General features: G+C 43.0%; 1 protein-coding gene across 5 annotated transcripts in view; it reads right to left on the bottom strand.

Moving 5' to 3' along the window:
- Positions 1-644: 644 nt before the first annotated feature.
- The window catches only part of KATNAL2 (katanin catalytic subunit A1 like 2), a 110,005-nt gene continuing 90,011 nt past the window's right edge, over positions 645-20,638 (bottom strand). For 2 of the 5 annotated variants that reach the window (XM_070779001.1, XM_070779003.1), the window contains exons 14-17: positions 2,871-3,033; positions 1,944-2,046; positions 1,315-1,434; positions 648-1,222 (exon numbers count right to left, since the gene is read on the bottom strand). In XM_070779001.1, coding sequence (XP_070635102.1) covers positions 1,020-1,222; positions 1,315-1,434; positions 1,944-2,046; positions 2,871-3,033 — 589 coding nt within the window. In that variant the 3' untranslated portion in view covers positions 648-1,019. Of the gene's footprint in view, positions 1,435-1,943; positions 2,047-2,870; positions 3,034-20,638 lie in introns of all 5 variants that reach the window. The other 3 variants (XM_019986997.2, XM_019986998.2, XM_070779002.1) reach the window with 2 other exon arrangements.

Raw genomic sequence — 20,638 nt, 5'->3', positions numbered from 1 at the left:
TTTGAGAATATTCTATTCAAAATGATCAATACCCCAACGTGTTTTTTTTTTTTTAAAGGGTGAGATCCTTTGGACTATTTAGCCAAAATGTCCTTTTTTTCCTGGAAGTGTTTTCTGAATGAGTCTGACTTGTAGGGATGAAGAAAAGAAGGCAAGGGAGACGACAGAAGGTGGCCACCATGGGAAAATTCCAGGTGGGGGTAGGGACAGCATTACTTAGTGAAAGCCTTCAAAATGTACCAGGATCTGCAAGCTGATGCCTCAGATTGTGGGTTTCTAAATGAGATGTTTCCAGCTGTTTCCAACCCCATAAGAAGATTAAGGAGGAGCCTAAGAGCAGGGAGGACTGTTCCAGAAGCTCAGATATCCCACCCTAAGCTTTGGATCCAACAAGGAGCCGTGGCAATGGAAAGAGAAGGGCTGAACACACAGGGTGTGAGATGTGAAGACGTTAACAGGGGCCAGAACTCAAAACGCTGCAACTGGTGGGTGGGGAAAGTGGTTGCTTATCCCCACTGCTATCAGCTCGTCTCCAGAGATGGCCTTCCCTGGTCGCTCAGATGGTAAAAATCTGCCTGCAATGCGGGGGACCTGGGTTTGATCCCTGGGTTGGGAAGATCCCCTGGAGAAGGGAACGGCAACTCACTCCAGTATTCAGGCCTGGAGAATTCCATGGACTGACTACATGGGGTTGCAAAGAGTGACTTTCACTCTGAGATGGGCCAGTGACATTCCTGAGTGGGGCTAGTCTATTAGGAGTTGGCTCTGCTGATAGAATGGCTGGAGTCAGAATCAGGGAGAGCTGATGAGATTCAGAATATTGTCAGAAGAAGGAAGCAAATTCGGCTCCCTTCCATGCTCTCACCTTTATCCACCCTTGAACTGTCCGCTGGTCAGATGGTCTGTCAAGCTCCACTTCTGATTGGCTCCCCAACTCAGAACCACCCTGTGCATCCCAACACAACTTTCCTAACCACACATTCTTCAAAAGAAAAATGCCAGTTCACAAAGGAGGAACACTACAAGAAATTACTCATTGAAATTTTATGGGGTCTCACTGTGAGAAAAGTCTCCACTGCATGACACATACCTGTAATTAGAATCTTCAGTATTTTGCTGACATTGACCATGAAAATATCTACTTCCAAAGTAGTACAGTTGTCCAAATTAATCCAATCTTCAAGGTAAATTTTCTGTTTTCTATTCCAATTTTCTGTTCTTCCTGTAAACTTACACTAATCAATGAGGAGGCCTCTGTGGTTTTCTTTGAGGCCAAGTCAGGGTAAATGTGACCTCACACTGACTCGAACTCACTTTGCCAGGCTGCGTATCTCTGAGTCAGACTTTTTGCTGAAGGCTTGGTATGGGCGAGCACATCCAAAAAGTCGGCAGTGGTCACTGTATCCAGCTGGATCCCAGGTAAATTGCTGCTCCCTAGATGGAAACACAAGAATAAGGGCTCAACAATCGACCTAATGGTGATCAATGCTCTTGAAACGCTAATAGACCTTCTTTCAAGACAATGCATAATGCAGCATTCTTAATGGTTAATGCAGCAACAGGCAAGGCTAAAGAAGGTTGGGGGAAAACATCTTTAATGTGCAATTCAGCCCCTGAAGCCCATACACAAAATCTGACTTAAATGTATCGTTAAAAAGTATTATTTAATATTTATATGTGCCGCAAATAGATCCAGCCCCACATAGTGTACCAGAGAAATAAAAGCCCGAGCCCTAAGGAGTTTATCACCTGGGGGCAAAGTTGATCCAAAACAGAACAGAAGAGGAGAAAGGAGTTGGGTGCAGAAGGAAGATTTCCACCAAAGAACGAGTGGCAGTGTAGGGAGCCACGAGGAACAGAGGCGAGGCGCCACCTGCTGGCGAAAGCTAAAATTTTAAACAATTTTCTCTCCCAGAGCCCCTTGGCTGTCATCCTCACCGTACCTGACTGGTGATTTTCAAGGGCGTTGAAGATCTTCCTCACAGGCCGCATAGCTGCTTCCCTGCAGACTAGCTTAATGTCCGAGCCAGAGTAGCCTTCGGTCTCCTGAAACACCCGCAGACGGAGCCATTAGGCAGCAGGCAGAACGCGGCGCTGGTTACATCCTCACAGGCAGGACCAGGTGTCCGAGCCCCTGTTTGGATTCCGTGTCTGTCACCCATGGACACTATATAAAAGGTTCCCGGATAAACAGTGTCTGGGGGGAGGGAGGCTGGATAACCTAAGGAGCTGGGCAACGAACGGCTTCCTAATACCATCCAAGCAAAGGTGGGGAGATGCTGGTGAAGGACTGGCCCGCCCAAGTCAGCCTAATGGGGCCTTTGTGCCCAGATCCCAGGATGATCAAATTCGGTGGACACTTTTATTCTTGTAAATAAGATTATAACCTGTCTCTAAGGAACCTCAGAGAACACCACATTCAAGAGTCCTTTCAAGCAATGACACCCGTGGCTGTGGGATAACAGACAGGTGACCTAAAGCTTTACTGTTTGTGAAAGATGTGCATTTAATCATCACAGTAACCCTCTGTGGCCTGTTACCCATTTTACAGATGAAGAAGCTGGGGCTCAGAGAGGACGTGATGTCCCCGAGGGCACACAGCTAATATAAGCGACAGGGCCAGGATCTGACCAGAGGCCCTGAGTCTAAGCAGAGGCCCTGAGTCTAAGCCCTATGCTATTTCCACTTCATCGCATCTCTTTCTGCTGGAATGCTTGCAAGGGACAAAGAGCTCACTCCTTCATGGAGGAGAGGCCTGTCGGGTTGTTGGGGGTAGCCTGGATCTTTTCTAGGTGACTCCAGCCTCCGAACAGCTCACGAGATGACCCTGCTGAGAAGAGGGTCTCGGGGCGGCCTCCCCAGCGGCTCACCCGGCTCAGCAGGCTGTACTCCAGGTCCGCGCGCAGCTCCAGGGCGCTGCTCCTGCTCACGGCGGGCAGCCAGTGGTGGATCATGGCCTCCCGGGCCTCCTGGCTCGGCAGGTCCACCAGAATCCTCTTCTCCAGGCGGCGCAACATGGCACAGTCCAGCTCCCTGAATCACGGCCGAAACAGAGGAACTGGTTTGAGGCGGTCAACGCGCTTCATGAGCCACAACTGTGTCTGAAGAACAAATTAGACAATCCTGCATCTTCCCTGTGATGCTACATCTGTGCTTGAGGGGAGAGCACCACCACTTCGTGTTGTTTGGGAGAAAGAAATAGTTAAAAAAGAAGAAAAAAGAGAGAGAGAAAGGGAGGGAGAGAGGAAAGGAGGAAGGAGGGAGAATAAAAGAAAGAGAAAAGGAGAAAGAAAAAAAAATCCCCCAAAGAACTCATGTGAATTTTTAAGTGACTTAATTTGAGGGGAAATAAATCCAGCTAACAACAACCAAACGTGAGCATTCCCAATGCAGTTGTAACATCAGTTTTCCAATCTGATCCTGCCAGTGAGTACATTATTCCTGATAATAACGTGGGCACTCTGGGAAGGACACTAATTCTTCCGGAACTCACATACATTCTGAAGCAAATGACAATCTCACTCCATTGTGAGTGAAGGTGAATGCTCCTTCCTGGGTGCCCAGGGCAAATGTGGCCCTTTGAAACACTGACCCTTGCTCCTCTCAAAACGCTATCAGGCCAGGTTTGTGCAATTTTGCATCTGTGGGCCATTTCCTTACATTTCTTAATATATTGGTAAAAATTTCAAGCAAGTAGAAAAATAGACTAAAACAACAAATATCCACATACCTACCATCTTGACTTAACAGTTAACATTTTGCCGTATCTGCTTCATATCTATGTATCTATTCTTATTAGACTATTTCAATGTAAATTCCATCATGAAATTCCACCCCCAAATGCTTCAGTGTGTATTTCCCCCTAAAAGGACTTTTTATATAACTACAATATCATTATGACACTAACAGAATCATTACATAACATGTCCAATGGTTATTCCATATTAAAATCTCTCCAATCATCCTCCAAATATCTTTTACAGTTTTTTTCAACCAAAATTCAATCAAAGATTATGTACCACGTATGATTCTATCTCTTAGTTCTCTTGTAATCTAAAGCAGTCTCCTTGCTTTGGCCTCTTTTTGACAAGATAGGGCTAGCTGTACAATGCCCTACATTCTGGATTCGCATGTTTTCCTCGTGGTATCAGGTAACTGGTTCCTCTGTCCCCCGTCCTCCAAGATGGAAGTGAGATCTCAAAACTTAATCAGACTCAGGATAAACAGTTCTGTCAAGTATATCTCATAGATGATACATTTTCGTATTAATTACATTGGAATCCACATGTTGGTGTATCTCACTTTAATGATGTGATGTTTAGTTACTGAGATTATCTGCTGACCACGGCTCTCTGCATTGGATAAGATCCCTTGCAAGGAGTAAGTGTTCTGTGTAGACTACTTTGGCACCGTGTGAAGACCCCTTTCCCCAGGCCATTTCAACTAGTGATTTTAGCATCTGTTGATGATCTTTGAATAAATTGTTTCATGAGAGCGATGCAAAATGGCGATTTAAAAAATTTTCCATTCCAAATGTATTATTTGGAATTATTATGTAAAGTGGAACTTTCCCTCAATGACTGCGGCTCTGGTTACCTTGAGTACTTATTAAAAACATATCATTCTGAGTGTAAGTTTGTGAACTCTTTGTATGTTAAAATTTCAATCTTCTAGATGGGAAGGAAATCTCTGTTTGATTTTCCAGTGTAAGAAATTAGGAAATGCCTGTGTGTTGGTTTGGCTGAGCCACTAATAAAGAGTAACATGGTCACCAAATTTTCTGTCCTAAAGATACCAAGACTTTGCAAAGCATCTTCCCATTTTTCTTACTCTCATTCTGAATCTATGTCATGATATTTCCTTTTAAGTTGAAAAGGAAATATATCTGAATCTAAATTGGAAGGACCAGATTTCTTAAGAGATTATGTTTTTTGTTTACCTATTACTCCTCCGAGCTAAGAATCCAGTCCAGGGCGCTTTCCTGGCAATAACAATTACCTATCTTTTTCGCATTTGCTTTATCAGCTTCACCCTGTGGCAACTCATCTCATCAGAGACTCAGCCACTTGCACAACTGCGCCCCCTCCCTCTCACGGCCAACGTTTATATTCCAGACACAGGGTCAAAGGAACTTTGCAGGCCTCTGAGGGAGAGAGTGAAAGTCGCTCAGATGTGTCTGACTCTTTGCAACCCCATGGTCTATACAATCCATAGAATTCTCCAGAATACTGGAGTGGGTAGCCTTTCCCTTCTCCAGGGGATTTTCCCAACCCAGGGATCAAACCCAGGTCTCCCGCATTGTAGGTGGATTCTTTACCAGAGAAGCCCTCTAGGAGATTATTTTTTACATTTGAAATAATAATAAAAACTAATGCTTAAATAGCACTCACCAAGTGGCAGGTACTGTTTCAAGCACTTTTCAGATATTAATTTAATTTTCAGATCCACCCTATGAAGTAGGCACGACCATCTCCATGAAAGATGAGGAAACAGGTGCAGAGAAGAGTAGCTGCCTGAAGCCAAAGCGAGTGAATGAAAGGCCTGGACTTGAACCCAAACAGTGAGGCTCCACGGCCTGTGCCTCAGTCACTGGCCTGACACCAGCGCAGGAGCGGCAGAGAGACCCCAAGTCGCGTTAAGGTGAGCTCTCAGAACCCTGGGAACCAAGAGAGGACCATAAACGTTCCAGAGAGGAAAAATGGGTTGCATCCAATGGATGGAGAATAAGATTTCTCATCAGCAAAGTGAGATAATTAAAAAAAAAAAATAGGGTGGGCCTTCAAAATTCTTTTTTTTTATTTTAATTTTTATATTTTATTTTTTAACTTTACAATATTGTATTGGTTTTGTAATATATCAACATGAATCTGCCACAGGTATACACGTGTTCCCCATCCTGAACCCTCCTCCCTCCTCCCTCCCCGTACCATCCCTCTGGGTCGTCCCAGTGCACCAGCCCCAAGCATCCAATATCGTGCATTGAACCTGGACTGGAGGGAAATAATTTCCAATGTACTATCTTGATCAAACCAACATGCAGAGCCTAAAAAAATATCACCTCCCATGTACCCTTTATTGGGAAAGTACTGGAGGACCAAAGGAGGAGCCGAACCAAAGGGCCACACGGGCTCCGAGAAACAGAAGGTCTGACAGAGAGAGGGATGACGTGGGGGCCCGGGGTGCAGAGGACAGCCACTCAGTTTGGAGCTGGTAAGAAGGTTCTGGAAAGTATGCCTCCAAGAAGACGAAATGGACTGAACACCTGGTAAGTCTGAGTGAATCCAGAGTCATTTTGGACAGTTAGCAGAGAGCTGGGCCTGGATTGGCGGCAGGAGGAGGGTGGGTGAGGGGCGACGAAAGGAGGGGGTCAGGGAGATCTTCTAACAGAGAAGAGAAGCCATTAGACTCTTGTTCAGGAATTCAGTCCAGCAACGTTCCCCTCCTGGCAAGTGTATTGTCAACTGCTGAGTCTCCAGTACACAGAAATGAATGTGATAAACTCCCTGCTGCTGCTGAGTCACTTCAGTCGTGTCCAACTCTGTGTGACCCCATAGATGGCAGCCCACCAGGTTCCCCCGTCCCTGGGATTCTCCAGGCAAGAACACTGGAGTGGGTTGCCATTGCCTTCTCCAATGCATGAAAGAGAAAAGTGAAAGTGAAGTTGCTCAGTCGTGCCCGACTTAGCGACCCCATGGACTGCAGCCTACCAGGTTCCTCTGTCCATGGGATTCTCCAGGCAAGAGTACTGGAGTGGGGTGCCATTGCTCCCTTGTGGCTCAGCTGGTAAAGAATCCTCCTGCAATGCGGGAGACCTGGGTTTGATCCCTGGGTTGGGAAGATCCCCTGGAGAAGGGAAAAGCTACCCACTCCATATTCTGGCCTGGAGAATTCCAGTCCATGGGGTTGCAAAGAGCTGGACACAACTGAGCGACTTTCACTTTCACTTTCTATGTAAATAATAGGCTATAATAACAGGGAGGCCTGGGCCTTGGACTGAAGGAATGTTGGGCCCTGTAAACTTCAAAGATAAAACAAGACCTGAGCCCCTGAAAACCAAGAAGGAAGAGAGAATAAGCTGGAGAAACGGCAGCACTGGGGTGGTGGGCAGTCGCCATATTTCCCCCAAGGCCTCCCCTTGGACCAGCTGTCCCTCCGGAAAGTGCAGGGGCTGCGGAAGGACGGCTGTTTGGTGGGGGCACCTCTGGTCTCTCCATCCCAGCGGGAGGGACTCCTTAGTGAGAGGAAGACCAGATCCCCGAAAGCCCCAGGAAAATGGAGGCAGCAGAGGGAGGTGGGAAAAACTATCCCTCACGACAGATGGTCTCATTGATCAGCTAATGCCCTAAAGCAAGAGATCTACCTCAAAACTGCTTGTGGGCACAGAATAAGTGCAAGTCGCTGACAGCCGGGCCTGATGAATGCACTTTTAATGACATCAATAATAATATAATCATACAAGGGAGGAAACAAAGGACAAATGGAATGTACCCAGAAATCATTCTTTCTGCCAATATATTCATGTGAAAAAATTTAACCTGCGGCAACCAGAAAACACTCCCTTTAGCTGCTACACTTTGATTTTTTTAAACCTAAATTATTCTGTTTTCACATCTCCTTTATCTTGGTCATTTCATAGTTCCATCACCTCGAAGGTCAAAAGCAACCAGCGAGACTGTGACTCAGTGAAGGCTCACAGACCTCACAGCCTGACCACTGGACCGGTGCCCACTGCGAGAGACAAGGTGGCAATGCCCACTGGCCACCTAGACAGTTTACATGGGCCAGGACCTCGGACCTGAGCACCTGGGCTCCTGTGCCAATCTGTCAGGGCCCTTCCTCAGCCCTTGGTCTGTGTCTCCCGTTAAACTGTGTTGTTCCTGGGAAAATGATCATCCCAAAGTTAACAGAACTTGGAAATTAAACACAATTCCAGCTTGCTCATTCCATCATGAAAACGTTAACTTCAAGCCATCTCAGGTGGCAAGAGGAAAGCAACCTTCAGATTGTTAGGCGGAGTCTTTGCAGAATGTCCGTAACCAACGTGAAGTAAGAGATCGTGACAATCCTTGAAGAGCAGATTCCAGAACTGTCGTGGGCTTTGGCAGATGACCACCACCGAGCAAAGCTTCAAAGGCTACTTCATCCACTGCACTGAGCTCTGCAGGAGCTGACTCCTCCTACCTACATTTCCCAGTTGGACCAAAGTCCTTTGTCTGCTTTTGTCTGAATTTACCTTTTGCCGTTCTAGGGGAGAGTCTATTCAGGCCATTTTCTTTACTGGGAACTTTCACTTTTGTCTACCGAGAGCCAGGTACATTTTATAGGCCCAGTTCAAGTGCCCGCTACCCCATTTTCTTTTAAGTATCTTTCATCAGAAATGGCCTCTTCCTTACATACTTTTATCCTGTGTATTGTCTGTACCAGCCACATGGCTGGCTATAGCCTTACTTCCTAGTTATTTGTGTTTATGTTTTATCCACTGTTCCATCAGATAGCCAGCCTCTGGACCATGTATCTTGGGTTCCTCCTTCCATCACACAGAATACTCACAATAGGTACTCAATAGATACTGCTTGCGGTAAGTAAAGAAGCTTTCAGTTCAAGGTTACTGGCTTCAAGTAAAATGATCGGCTTCCTTAGAGCCCAGTCTTTATTTATGAAGGTAAATCTGCTTTGTTGAAAACTAGCACTTTATAATCATCATTAGCTAGAATTAACAGAGAAAACCAACACAGGAATACATTTTGTTTTCATCTTTAGTAAAAAAAATAATGGAAATGATGATTGTAGGGAATGATTCATTCAACTCACTTGGCTGGGCAATGCTTTTGAAGATAAGGTGAAAGACGGAATCTCCATATAGGGTCTCTCATCTCCAGAGACTGTACTTCTCATTCTGAGGATAAGCTTACAAGCATTAGACAAGGGGATCCAGGAGGAGAGCCGTCAGTTCAATCCATGTCCTACTGATGTTGGGGTTAAGAGCATCACTCATTTATAATAAAGGATCGCAACTACTTCAAATTACTACAATACCGACAAAGGAAATATATTCCCCTTACTCTTGCCAGAAAATATATGATCAATAATTGAGAAAAGAAATGGGAAGCTTCTTTTTCCAACAAGACGATGAGCTAGACATTCAAACATCTCTTGATATAAAGTCCCTTAAAAAGCTTGCTAGGACATATTTTTTTGGAATACACAACAAAAGAGTCCACAAGGAAGTGACACCAAAATTCTCAAGCCCTAAAAATGAAGAGGAAGCTAAAACTCAAGGCTGGGCAAGTGAGACTGAAGCTGTGGTTGATTCAGGAGTGTTTGCCTCTTAGTTACCAAAAAAGTTTGGATTTTAAAGTCCACATGTGGGATACCATAGAAGGCCTTGGGCCCATTCTAGATGGTAGGTGGAAACAAAGTCCATCACATTAAACAAACACAAACAAAAACTAGATGGCACATCCTTTATCACAGGTGGGTCAGAAAAATCCCCTCACTGGAAGTGGAAGGAACGAAGGGAATTTGTCTGTCTTGTGCTTTGTGGGGAGGGGGAATCTTTACTGCAAATCTCCACTACTCACCCCCATACGCATGGCTGAAGAAACCCTATGCTGAGAAGTCAGCTTACAGTGGCCCACAGCCTGACCTAGTCAGACATAAATTTTCTGTGGAGGCATGCGTACAAGATCCCCCTCACTAAATGGAAGCTCACCATTCAAAATTATGAAACATGCGGAACCACCATGAAGGAGAGTCTGCAGAAGAAACTGAGAACTGAACTGGACTCCACTGACACAGACTATAACATAACCGCATTTCAGATGGATAGAGAGATAAAAGAGGGAATCAAAAATATGAGTGGGAGACTGCTTCCGGTCAAGATAGAGAAGACCGCCCCTCTCTAGTCCACGCTCTGCAACCAAAACCCCTGCAGCATCGAAACCTAGGAAGACACTGGGAAGAGGTGAGGGGGCTGAGGGCCAGGTGAACGACAGGGCAGTGTTCCAGGGGTGCCCTTGCCTCCCACAGACCTCCCACATGGGGCGCCGGAGAAACCTGCGGGCAAACGGCTGACAGGCACAGACAAAAGCCCCAAGAAAATCCCTCAAACAAAGGACTGGCAAAGGGAGGTCCATCAGGACACAAAGCTGTTTTGATAATACCTCCACTGCTTCAGCCAAACACCAAAGGGAAAACTGTCCCCCACCTCGAGTGTCCGTGCTGGGAGCCATGGTGGAACAAGCTTGGTCCGATGGGTTGGTGCCGTATTAAAACCCTCAAGAAGAAGAAAAGTGTAAGATAAATTGCTGGTGGGTAGCTGCTATATAGCACAGGGAGCTCAGCTCGGTGCTCTATGACGACCTAAAGGGGTGGGATGGGGGTGGGAGGGAGGCCCAAGAGGGAAAGGATGTATGCATACTTATCGCTGATTCACACTATTATACAACAGAGGCTAACACAACATCATAAAGCAATTATTCTCCAATTAAAAAATTCAAAAATTAACTTAGAAAACAAATTACAGCTCACTCACACAGTGGGATTCTATACTGAAATAGAATTTTCAGAGTTGTCCACAATATATTAAGTGAAAGAAGAAAAAAAAAGCCGTAAAACAAAATAATATGTAACGTGTCTGAGGTGTCTGTATGTACAATTATAGGGGACTGTTCACTTTCAACCAATACCAAAGCATATAAAATATGATTTTTATGATGAATATGTACTCTTTTTGTAAACAGCTAAAATTATAAAAACGACTTCCCTCTCAGGGAAAAAAATTACCACAGAAGGATATACCGGCAACAAATGATAACAAATAACCAAAACACTTCCACCATTAGGATGTATACAAAGATGATAATACTTAAATCACAGTGCTGAAATTATGAGTGATTTTATCCTAGCTCTCAAATTTTCTGTAAAATGGTTACGTTAATTTTATATTTTAAAAAGTATGGTCTTAGAATTATTGTTCCCATGTCAACCTGCACCCTAAGAAGCAAAAGCAAATGCCATAGGAGGCCAGGCTGAAATCAATTTACGTCTGAGGAAACCAAACACCCTGGTCAAGACCAAGGGTGCTCGCAGTAACCTCCTGCCGGGTCAGTCCTGGGTCTGCCCGGCTGCACCCACCAAATCCTGCTCCTCGCGCTTCCTTCCTGGTTGTGTCAGAATCACCCAACAGCCACATGTGGAGAATCAAAAACTTGACAGGATTGCATGGGTTAGTGAAACTTTGTATGGAGAGAAGCAACTTCAAGCAAAACAATCTGATCACTAGGAGACATGGACATACTATTGTTAAAAAACAAAATTCAAATGAGTAAATTTAAAGATCCGACTCTTCTTGTTCAGTGACTCAGGGATCCATGAGCATCTCACCTAGCAAATAGAAAGGAACGCTGAAAAGCTGTACAAAATGGAAGACTTTCATAAGCAGGAGGAGATACAACAGGAAAGCGAAGAGCAGAGAGTGGGCTGTTTTAGGGAAGGTCACCTTCCTTTGGGGAACAGCAGAGTCTACCTGGTAGATTAACTCACCAGTACTGACCAGGTAATTCCAGACTGACTGGTTAAGATTACATTCCTGGAAGAGGTTGAAATTACAATTAGGTTATGTATGAATAAACTGTGGAAAATTCTTCAAGAGATGGGAATACCAGACCACCTTACCTGCCTCCTGAGAAATCTGTATGCAGGTTAAGAAGCAACAGGTAGAACTGGACATGGAACAATGGACTGTTTCCAAATTGGGAAAGGAGTACGTCTAGACTGTATATTGTCACCCTGCTTATTTAACTTCTATGCAGAGTACATCGTGAGAAATGCTGGGCTGGATGAAGCACAAGCTGGAATCAAGATTGCTGGGAGAAATATTAATAACCTCAGATATGCAGAAGACACCACCCTTATGGCAGAAAGTGAAGATGAACTAAAGATCCTCTTGGTGAAAGTGAAAGAAGAGAGTGAAAAAGTTGGCTTAAAACTCAACATTCAGAAAATGAAGATCATGGCATGCGGTCCCATCACTTCATGGCAAACAAATGGGGAAACAATGGAAACAGTGACAGACTTGATTCTCTTGGGCTCCAAAATCACTGCAGATGGTGACTGCAGCCATGAAATTCAAAGACACTTGCTCCTTAGAAGAAAAGCTATGACCAACCTAGACACCATATTAAAAAGCAGAGATATTACTTTGCCAACAAAGGTCCATCTAGTCAAAGCTACGGTTTTTTCCAGTAGTCATGTATGGATGTGAGAGTTGGACCATAAAGAAGGCTGAGCGCCAAAGAATTGATGCTTTTGAACTGTGGTGTTGGAGAAGACTCTTGAGAGTCCCTTGGACTGCAAGGAGATCAAACCAGTCAATCCTAAGGGAAATCAACCCTGAATACTCATTGGAAGGACTGATGCTGAAGCTAAAGCTCCAATAAAGTATTGGCCACCTGATGCGAAGAACTGACATTGGAAAAGACCCTGATGCTGGGAAAGATTGAAGGCAGGAAGAGAAGGGGATGACAGAGGAAGAGATGGTTGGATGGCATCACTGACTCGATGGACATGAGTTTGAGCAAACTCCGGGAGTTGGTGATGGACAGGGAAGCCTGGCATACTGCAATCCATGGGGTCACAAATCAGATACGACTCAGCAACTGAACTGAACTGACTGAGTCTTGGTTTAATGACATGGGCTTAGAATGAGTGACTTCATTTTGGGCCTGTTGTCACTTTTTTAAAAACAAAAGATTTTAAATGCCTACAAGTAGGATTGAATGCCATCGCAATGAAAGATGCAATTATCGGATCAGCATGAGTTAATGCAAACCACTATTTGCAAAAAGTTTTCAAATAGAACATTGATCTTATAAGATGCTCTTTAAGGTAAAGGATTCTGGGATCAAATAAATATGGAATGCACTGCTTTCTCATAGCTTTTCTTAGAGTCAGAACACACAAAAGCATCTTGAAGGCACTTAAAAGTCCTGCCATGGGGAAATCAGTTGAACTGTGTTTAACTCAGTATCTCTGAGTTAAATTAGATCCCATGAAATCCCATTTTGGGGGATCTGACCCTGTGGGAAACCATTCTTGGAGAAATGCTGGTCTAGAGGGTGATGACAGTCAAGACATGAGGCTGAAAGGTAGGACCTCAGAGAGCATAGTTTCTTCCTGGAGCCCAGCAGATGCATGGAGTTATTGGGGGAAAGCCCAGGGTTATGTCTGCTGACCTCTTTGATCACATGTGTACACTTCTGTAGAGATCTCACGCCAGACAGGAGAGAGCCAACATGGGAAGAAGTCAGTTTACATTGGTACATTTTCGCACATTCCCAGTGTACAAACCCTTCCAAACCTTTCAGATCTTATGCTTTCTTCTACATTTTAGGACTTTTAAAAATCTAGAATTTGGTCATACCACGTGGATGATTTTTAAGAGGGATAGTGAAATGTCTAGCCCTTTTGCAAATATTGGGTTGGCCAAAAAGTTCACTAGGGTTTAACAAAGAAAAAATGAGTTCCAACATGCTTCACACAAACATGTACCTTCTTTGTACCAACTACCATCAAGTTAAATAGACATCTAAAGATCGCATTTACTTTAATAGCCCTCTTCAGTATTTTGTTTCCCTCTGGACTCCCAGGCCTGAGTTTTTGAATACTCAATAGTCGAAGCGGGTCAAATTAGCCCTAATTGTGTTTGTTAAACACTTCTTCCATGGCTATTACTTTAAGTGATAATATTAAAGATGCAACATTTGTTATTCCTCTCATTGCTAATTTACCCATCAAATAACAGATGAACTGTTATTTCTTGCTTCTTTCTTTTCCTCTCTGTGATGCTATAGCTCAAGGAAGGGGCTCCTTGGAGGAGAAGCACTGAATAAACAAAGACGCTGCACGTCATCTCACTGTGAGAAGGGAGAAAATGATGGCCCTTTGAGACAGAACGGATTTGTCTAAGGAAAGTGATAAGTTAACAAGCAGTAGACGATGGCCTAGCACTCTGGAAGATGTTGTGGATAAGAAACACCACTAACCAACCAGAAAGGATTTCTTTGGGGATTTTACAACTGGGTTTTTACATACTTTGGTGTGATTCAGTTACTTCCCCAAGAAGGGCAGACTGCTTTTATCAGATAAGTTTATTCCCTCATCTAAAGCCAAAATAAAGGTATGTCCCAATATTCTTGATAAAAATTTTTGTTGTTGTTCAGTCACTAAGTCATGTCCAACTCTTGGCGATCTGGTGGACTGCAGCACGCCAGGCTTCCCTGTTCTTCACTGTCTCCTGGAGTTTGCTCAGATTCATATCCTTAAGTCGGTAATGCTATCTAACCATTTTGTCCTCTGCTGCCCCCTTCTCCTTTTGCCTTCAATCTTTCCAAGCTTTTCAGGGTCTTTTACACTGAGTCAGCTCTTTGCATCAGGTGCCAAAGTACTGGAGCTTCAGCTTCAGCATCAGTCCTTCCAATGAGTATTCAAGGTTGATTTCCTTTAGGATAGACTGGTTTGATTTCCTTGTAGTCCAAGGGACTCTCAAGAGTCTTCTTCAACACTACAGTTCGGAAGCATCAATTCTTTGGCACTCAGCCATCTTTATGGTCCAATTCTCACATTCATATGTGACTACTGGAAAAAACATAACTTTGACTAGGTGGACCTTCATTGGCAAAGTGATGTCTCTGCTTTTTAATACACTGTCTAGCTTTGTCATAGCTTTCCTTCTAAGGAGCAAGCGTCTTTTAATTTCGTGGTGACAGTCACCATCCACAGTGATTGTGGAGCCCAAGAAAAGAAAATCTGTCACTGTTTACACTTTTTCCCCATTTATTTTCCATGAAGTGATGGGATTGGATGCCATGATTTTAGTTTTTCAAATGCTGAGTTTCAAGCCAGCTTCTTCACTCTTCTCTTTCACCTTCATCAAGAGTCTGTTTAGTTCCTCTTCACTTTCTGCCATTAGAGTGGTATCATCTGCATATATGAAGTTATTGATATTTCTCCCAGCAATCTTGATTCTAGTTTGTGCTTCATCCAGCCCAGAATTTCACATGATGTACTCTGCATATAAGTTAAATAAGCGGGGTGACAATATACAGCCTTGACTGTATATCCCAGTTTTGAACCAGTTTGCTGTTCCATATCCTGTTCTAACTGTTGTCTCTTGACCCACACACAGGTTTCTCAGGAGACAGGTAAGGTGGTCTGGTAAAAATCCTATTTCCTAATTTAAGAACTTGGGCAATATGTAACAAAGGACTTTTTAAAAATCTATACCCTTTGATACAGCAATCCTACTGCAAGAAATTTCTCCTCAAGAAATAACTAGATTTTGGTCAAAGATTTTTATTCAAGGAAGTTCATTTCAGTGTTATTTATAATAGAGAAAGTTGGGAGCATCATTTATGTTCAACAGGAAAGGAATGATTAACTAAATTATAGTATATTCACATGTGGGAATTTTGGGCAGTCATTACAAAATCCAATTTCCAAGGATTATTTAATGACATTGGAAATGTTCTTACTATAATGTTAAGTAATGAAAGCAGGACACTGGTGGGAATACAAAATGCACAACTTCTATGGAGGGAAGTTTGGCAATCTCGATTATAATTTCATGCACATTAACCCTCTGACCTGGCAATTTTACTTCCAGGAGCCTTCCCCAAAGATACACTGAAAAACACACCAAGTGATATATGTGCGTACCATTCCTCACTGCAACGTTATTTATAATAGCAAAGAGTAGGAATAGCCAAGTGCCCATCAGTAAGTGAGTGGGATAAACTATCATATGAACAAGATGGAACACGTGCAGCTACAATGGGAGGGAGAACTTTCTGGACTTATTTGGAAGGATCTTCAACATTTTGTTATGGAAAAAATCAAAATACAGGACAATTTCTATAATATGCCACCTTTCATGTAAGTAAATCAAGTTCAGTTATTTTACGGTTTTCTTAAAAAAAAACACAAAAACTCAAGAGTTTATTTGTGGAGGATGTGACAGTTTGTCTCTATGCAATTAATGTCTGTCATTCCTCCCATTAACCCAGTGAGTCTCAACTAGAGATAATTTTGCTCCCCGGAAACACCTGACAAAGTCTGTGGACATACTTTGCTTGTCACAACTGGGGGTGACGCCACTAGCCTCTGGTGGGGAGAGACCAAGGACACTGCTCCGCATGGCAAAGTGCACAGGAGGCCCCACAGCAGGGTTATCTGGCCCCAAATGTCAGGGCGCTCTTCATCTTAGTTATGTCAGGTCCGTATCATTTTCTTTATAAAAATACTACTTTTATGATAGTACTGGTAATACTACTGAAAATTCTGTTATAGACACAAATATAAAATATATCTACATATTCAGTTCAGTTCAGTCACTCAGTCGTATCCGACTCTTTGTGACCCCATGAATCGCAGCAGGCCAGGCCTCCCTGTCCATCACCAACTCCCGGAGTTCACTGAGACTCACGTCCATCGAGTCAGTGATGCCATCCAGACATCTCATCCTCTGTCGTCCCCTTCTCCTCCTGCCCACAACCCCTCCCAGCATCAGAGTCTTTTCCAGTGAGTCAACTCTTCGCATGAGGTGGCCAAAGTACTGGAGTTTCAGCTTTAGCATCATTCCTTCCAAAGAAATCCCAGGGCTGATCTCCTTCAGAATGGACTGGTTGGATCTCCTTGCAGTCCAAGGGACTCTCAAGAGTCTTCTCCAACGCCACAGTTCAAAAGCATCAATTCTTCAGCGCTCAGCCTTCTTCACAGTCCAACTCTCACATCCATACATGACCACTGGAAAAACCATAGCCTTGACTAGACGGATCTTTGTTGGCAAAGTATGTCTCTGCTTTTCAATATTAGGATAAAGTGAATAGTAATTATACCAGTGTTAAGAACTAAAATTTTCACAAAGAAAAGACACAAATATAAAATCAACTAATTTAACTAAAAACCTTGTAATCTTAAATTTGAATGGAAAATACTAGTACGAACTCATTATTTGCCCCCTTTCGACACTAGGTATCTATTTCTTAGCTCTACTCAATCAAAAGGCTACGAATCAATGATAATCCAGTAGCAAGGAACACCCATAACTGTGGGACTATGATCTTTAAACAGTACTTTTCAGTGAAGGGAACCAGGGCTCTGTGAATCAATGGTTGATTCCAAGTCTGTAGCAGAATATTAAAATTAAGCCTGGGTCATCTTGTGAAAATGACAAAGAAACTTGGCTTTGCCACACCTAACAGCAGGGAAGACTAAGAAGCAGAATTCAGAAATTGGGGTTCTATTATTACATTAGAAGGATGAAGTAAATATGGGGAGGCAGTTCTCAATCTCTACCACAGAGGTATGGGACTGACAAATTACCCTTGGATTTGCACTGCCCAGTACAGTAGCTACCAACCACATGTGGCTATTGGGCACTTGAAATGTGGCTAGTCCAAACTGGAACAGGCCATAAGTGTAAAGTATACACTGGATTTCAAAGATTTCATATGAAAAAAATGTAAAATATCACAATAATTTTATATTGATTATATATGGAAATAATATTTTAGATATACTGGGTTAAATAAAACATGTTAACAGAATTGTATTTTATCTGTTTCTTTTGCTATTTTTTAATATGGCTACTAGACTTTTTTTAAGTCTGTATTTCTAATAGACAGAACTAGTGCCAAAAAAATGGTCACAGTGTCTTCTGAAAGACTTGGGGCTTAGGAAATAGGATAGCCATGGGAAGTTTAGCAAGGGCATGAAGAGATAGAGAGGAACAAAAAAATTCAGAGATGGAAGGAGGGAGGGAAGACAGACTAGTGGCCAAAGAATGGAGAAAATATCTACAAATCATATATCTGATACATGACAAAACAAATCTTATAACTCAATAACTTAAAAATGGACAAAGGATTTGAAAAGACATCTCACCAAAGACGATATGCTATCATCAGTCACCATGAAAAGCAAAGCAAAGAGAGGAAATGGCACTTCTCATCCTAGGATGACTACAATCAAAATGACAATAACAAGTGTTGATGAGGATGTGGTGAAACTGGAAGCTTAGTGCATGGCTAGTAGGAGTGTACTCTTGCCTGGGTAGGAGGCAGCCTGGTGCACTGAAGTCCATGGGGTCGTTAGGAGCTAGACATGACTGAGCGACTTCACTTTCACTTTTCACTTTCATGTATTGGAGAAGGAAATGACAACCCACTCCAGTGTTCTTGCCTGGAGAATCCCAGGGGTGGGGGAGCCTGGTGGGCTGCTATCTATGGGGTCACACAGAGTTGGACACGACTGACGCAACTTAGCAGCAGCAGCAGCAGCAGCAGTAGGAGTATAAAATGGTGCAGCCACTTTTGAAAACAGATTGGTCATTCTTCAAGCAAATATGCATGTGTGTACTTAGTCACTCAGTCGTGTCAGCCTCTTTGCAACCCCATGGCCTGTAGCCCACCAGACTCCTCTGTTCATGGGATTCTCCAGACAAGAATACTGGAGTGGGTTGCCATGCCCTCCTCCAGGGGATCTTCTCAACCCAGGGATCGAACCTAGGTCTCTCTCACATTGCATGAGGATTCTTTACCAGGTAAGCTACCCGGGAAGCCCAATCAAACATAGAGTTACCATAATAATTCCACTCATATTAATAGGTAAAAAAGTAGGCAAATCTATAGAAACAGAAAATAGGTAGGTGGTTGCTTAGTGCTGGGAGTGGGAGATGGGGATGATTGCTAATGGGTATAGGGTTTCTTTTGGGGTAAAGAAAAATGTTCTAAAATTGATTGCAGTGATGGTTGTACAACCACATAAATATAAATATATCTAAAACCATTGAGTTATACACATTAAATGGGTAAAGTGTATGGTATGTGAGTTATATATCAATAAAATTTTAAAAAAAACAAATGATGTTATACCAAACAAGGCATGAGATCGGAGAGAGAGAGAAAGAGACAGGGAGACAGGACTCATCAGTTACCTGGAGGTTGCCAGGGCACAACACATGACTCTAAATATTAAAGAGAAAGAATTCTGCTTTTTTAGGATGAACTACATTTCAGGGTTATCAAATAACCCTATTGGATGGGGGAAAGTTCTATCGTAGAGAATAATTCCAGCTATCAATCAGAAGGCATGACAGAATCACACTTCTAGTGAAATAAGCGATTCAGGCAAAGATATCAATGGATGCTTCAACCACTGATGGGAACTACACAGCGGAGGAACCTGGTTGACACACCTCAGCCCACGGATCAACCTTGGTATAACCAAAGGTGGGACGACAGGGTGTTATATATGGCTGCATACGATGCAATGCCATATACTCAGCATCACCTACGAAGTATGTCCACCCCAGAATTCCACTGGTCCTGAATCAAATCTAATCAATCCAACCTTTAGTCTAGAGTAATTTTAAGGGTAAGGAAAACTAGCTAAACAGTACTATGAGGATACAATGAGCCACATCCAGAAAGTTTAGGCTCTGTAGGACAACCTCTCTAGCAATCAAGTCAATAGCAAGTGGGGAAGGGGTGGGGGAAGAAAGAGTGTGTTCTAGATTAAAAGATACGTAAGAGAACAGCCAATTACAAAATGCAAATTTTGTTTGGTTACCAGTTCAGTAAACCAACTGTACAAAGATATTTTTGGAATAGTACGGGAAATCTGAATATAAACTGGGTATTAGATGATATTGAGCAATTATTGTTAATTTTGTTGGGGTTGATAATGACATTGTGATAATGTAAGAAAATGTCCTTATTTTTTAAGATGTAAGCTGAAGTATACATATGTGAGCAATAACATGAGAATCTGGGATATAGTTTAAGATATTGCAGCAAAACAAGAGAGAAGGTAGAAATAGATTAAAATCAATTGGGCCAGATGCTAGTTTCTAAAACTGGAAAATGTTGAGTTCTTTGTACTCTCATCTTTAGTGTTTGTCAAGAATTTTTCGTCATAAAAAGTTTTTTAAACCCAGCAACGTTCAAGAGTGGGTAGGACAGTTCCCAGGTATGCAGTAGGGTTGCAATCTGTGATGTCAAGGAATTCAAGCTTAAAAACATACGTATTTGCCATTTGACATGATGGACCTTCACTTTTTTCATGATGAGAGGTAATTCTTTCAGAAAAGCCCTTCTGAGCTTCTTTATTTGTGACTGCTTGCCAGCTTTTTATTTTTCCTCTCTGAACCATTTTATGAGTTTACCAAAGACTGGTCGCCCACGGGAAACCGTGGAAGCACCGTAACCTCCCAGTGAAGCCCTAGGTTTCGCTGGGAGTGAAGGCTCTCCACGCCTCCCTGGCAGGCACAGCCCTTTCCAGAGGCATGCACGAAGCTGTCCAGTTTTCACCCACCCTCCTCAGCCAGCTCTCACAGGCCCCCCGGGACATAAGTAAAGAGATGATGATCAACCCTGTTTCAAACAGGTGAAGGAATGGAGATTCTCTCTCTAAAGGATTCTCCATGCCTAAATGATAGCTCTCTGATTTCAACTTCAACATTGTGTATAAAAACCTTTCTCCTCACAATGTAAAATGCTGATCACCTTAGCACATCAGAAAAGTCAAAAATTTGAGAAGTGGCGAAGTTGGGTTGAAATTATAAATATAGTTAAAATAA

This window comes from Bos indicus, chromosome 24, assembly GCF_029378745.1.
Source record: "Bos indicus isolate NIAB-ARS_2022 breed Sahiwal x Tharparkar chromosome 24, NIAB-ARS_B.indTharparkar_mat_pri_1.0, whole genome shotgun sequence".
NCBI lineage: Eukaryota > Metazoa > Chordata > Mammalia > Artiodactyla > Bovidae > Bos > Bos indicus.
This window is presented reverse-complemented; position numbering and strand designations above follow the sequence as displayed.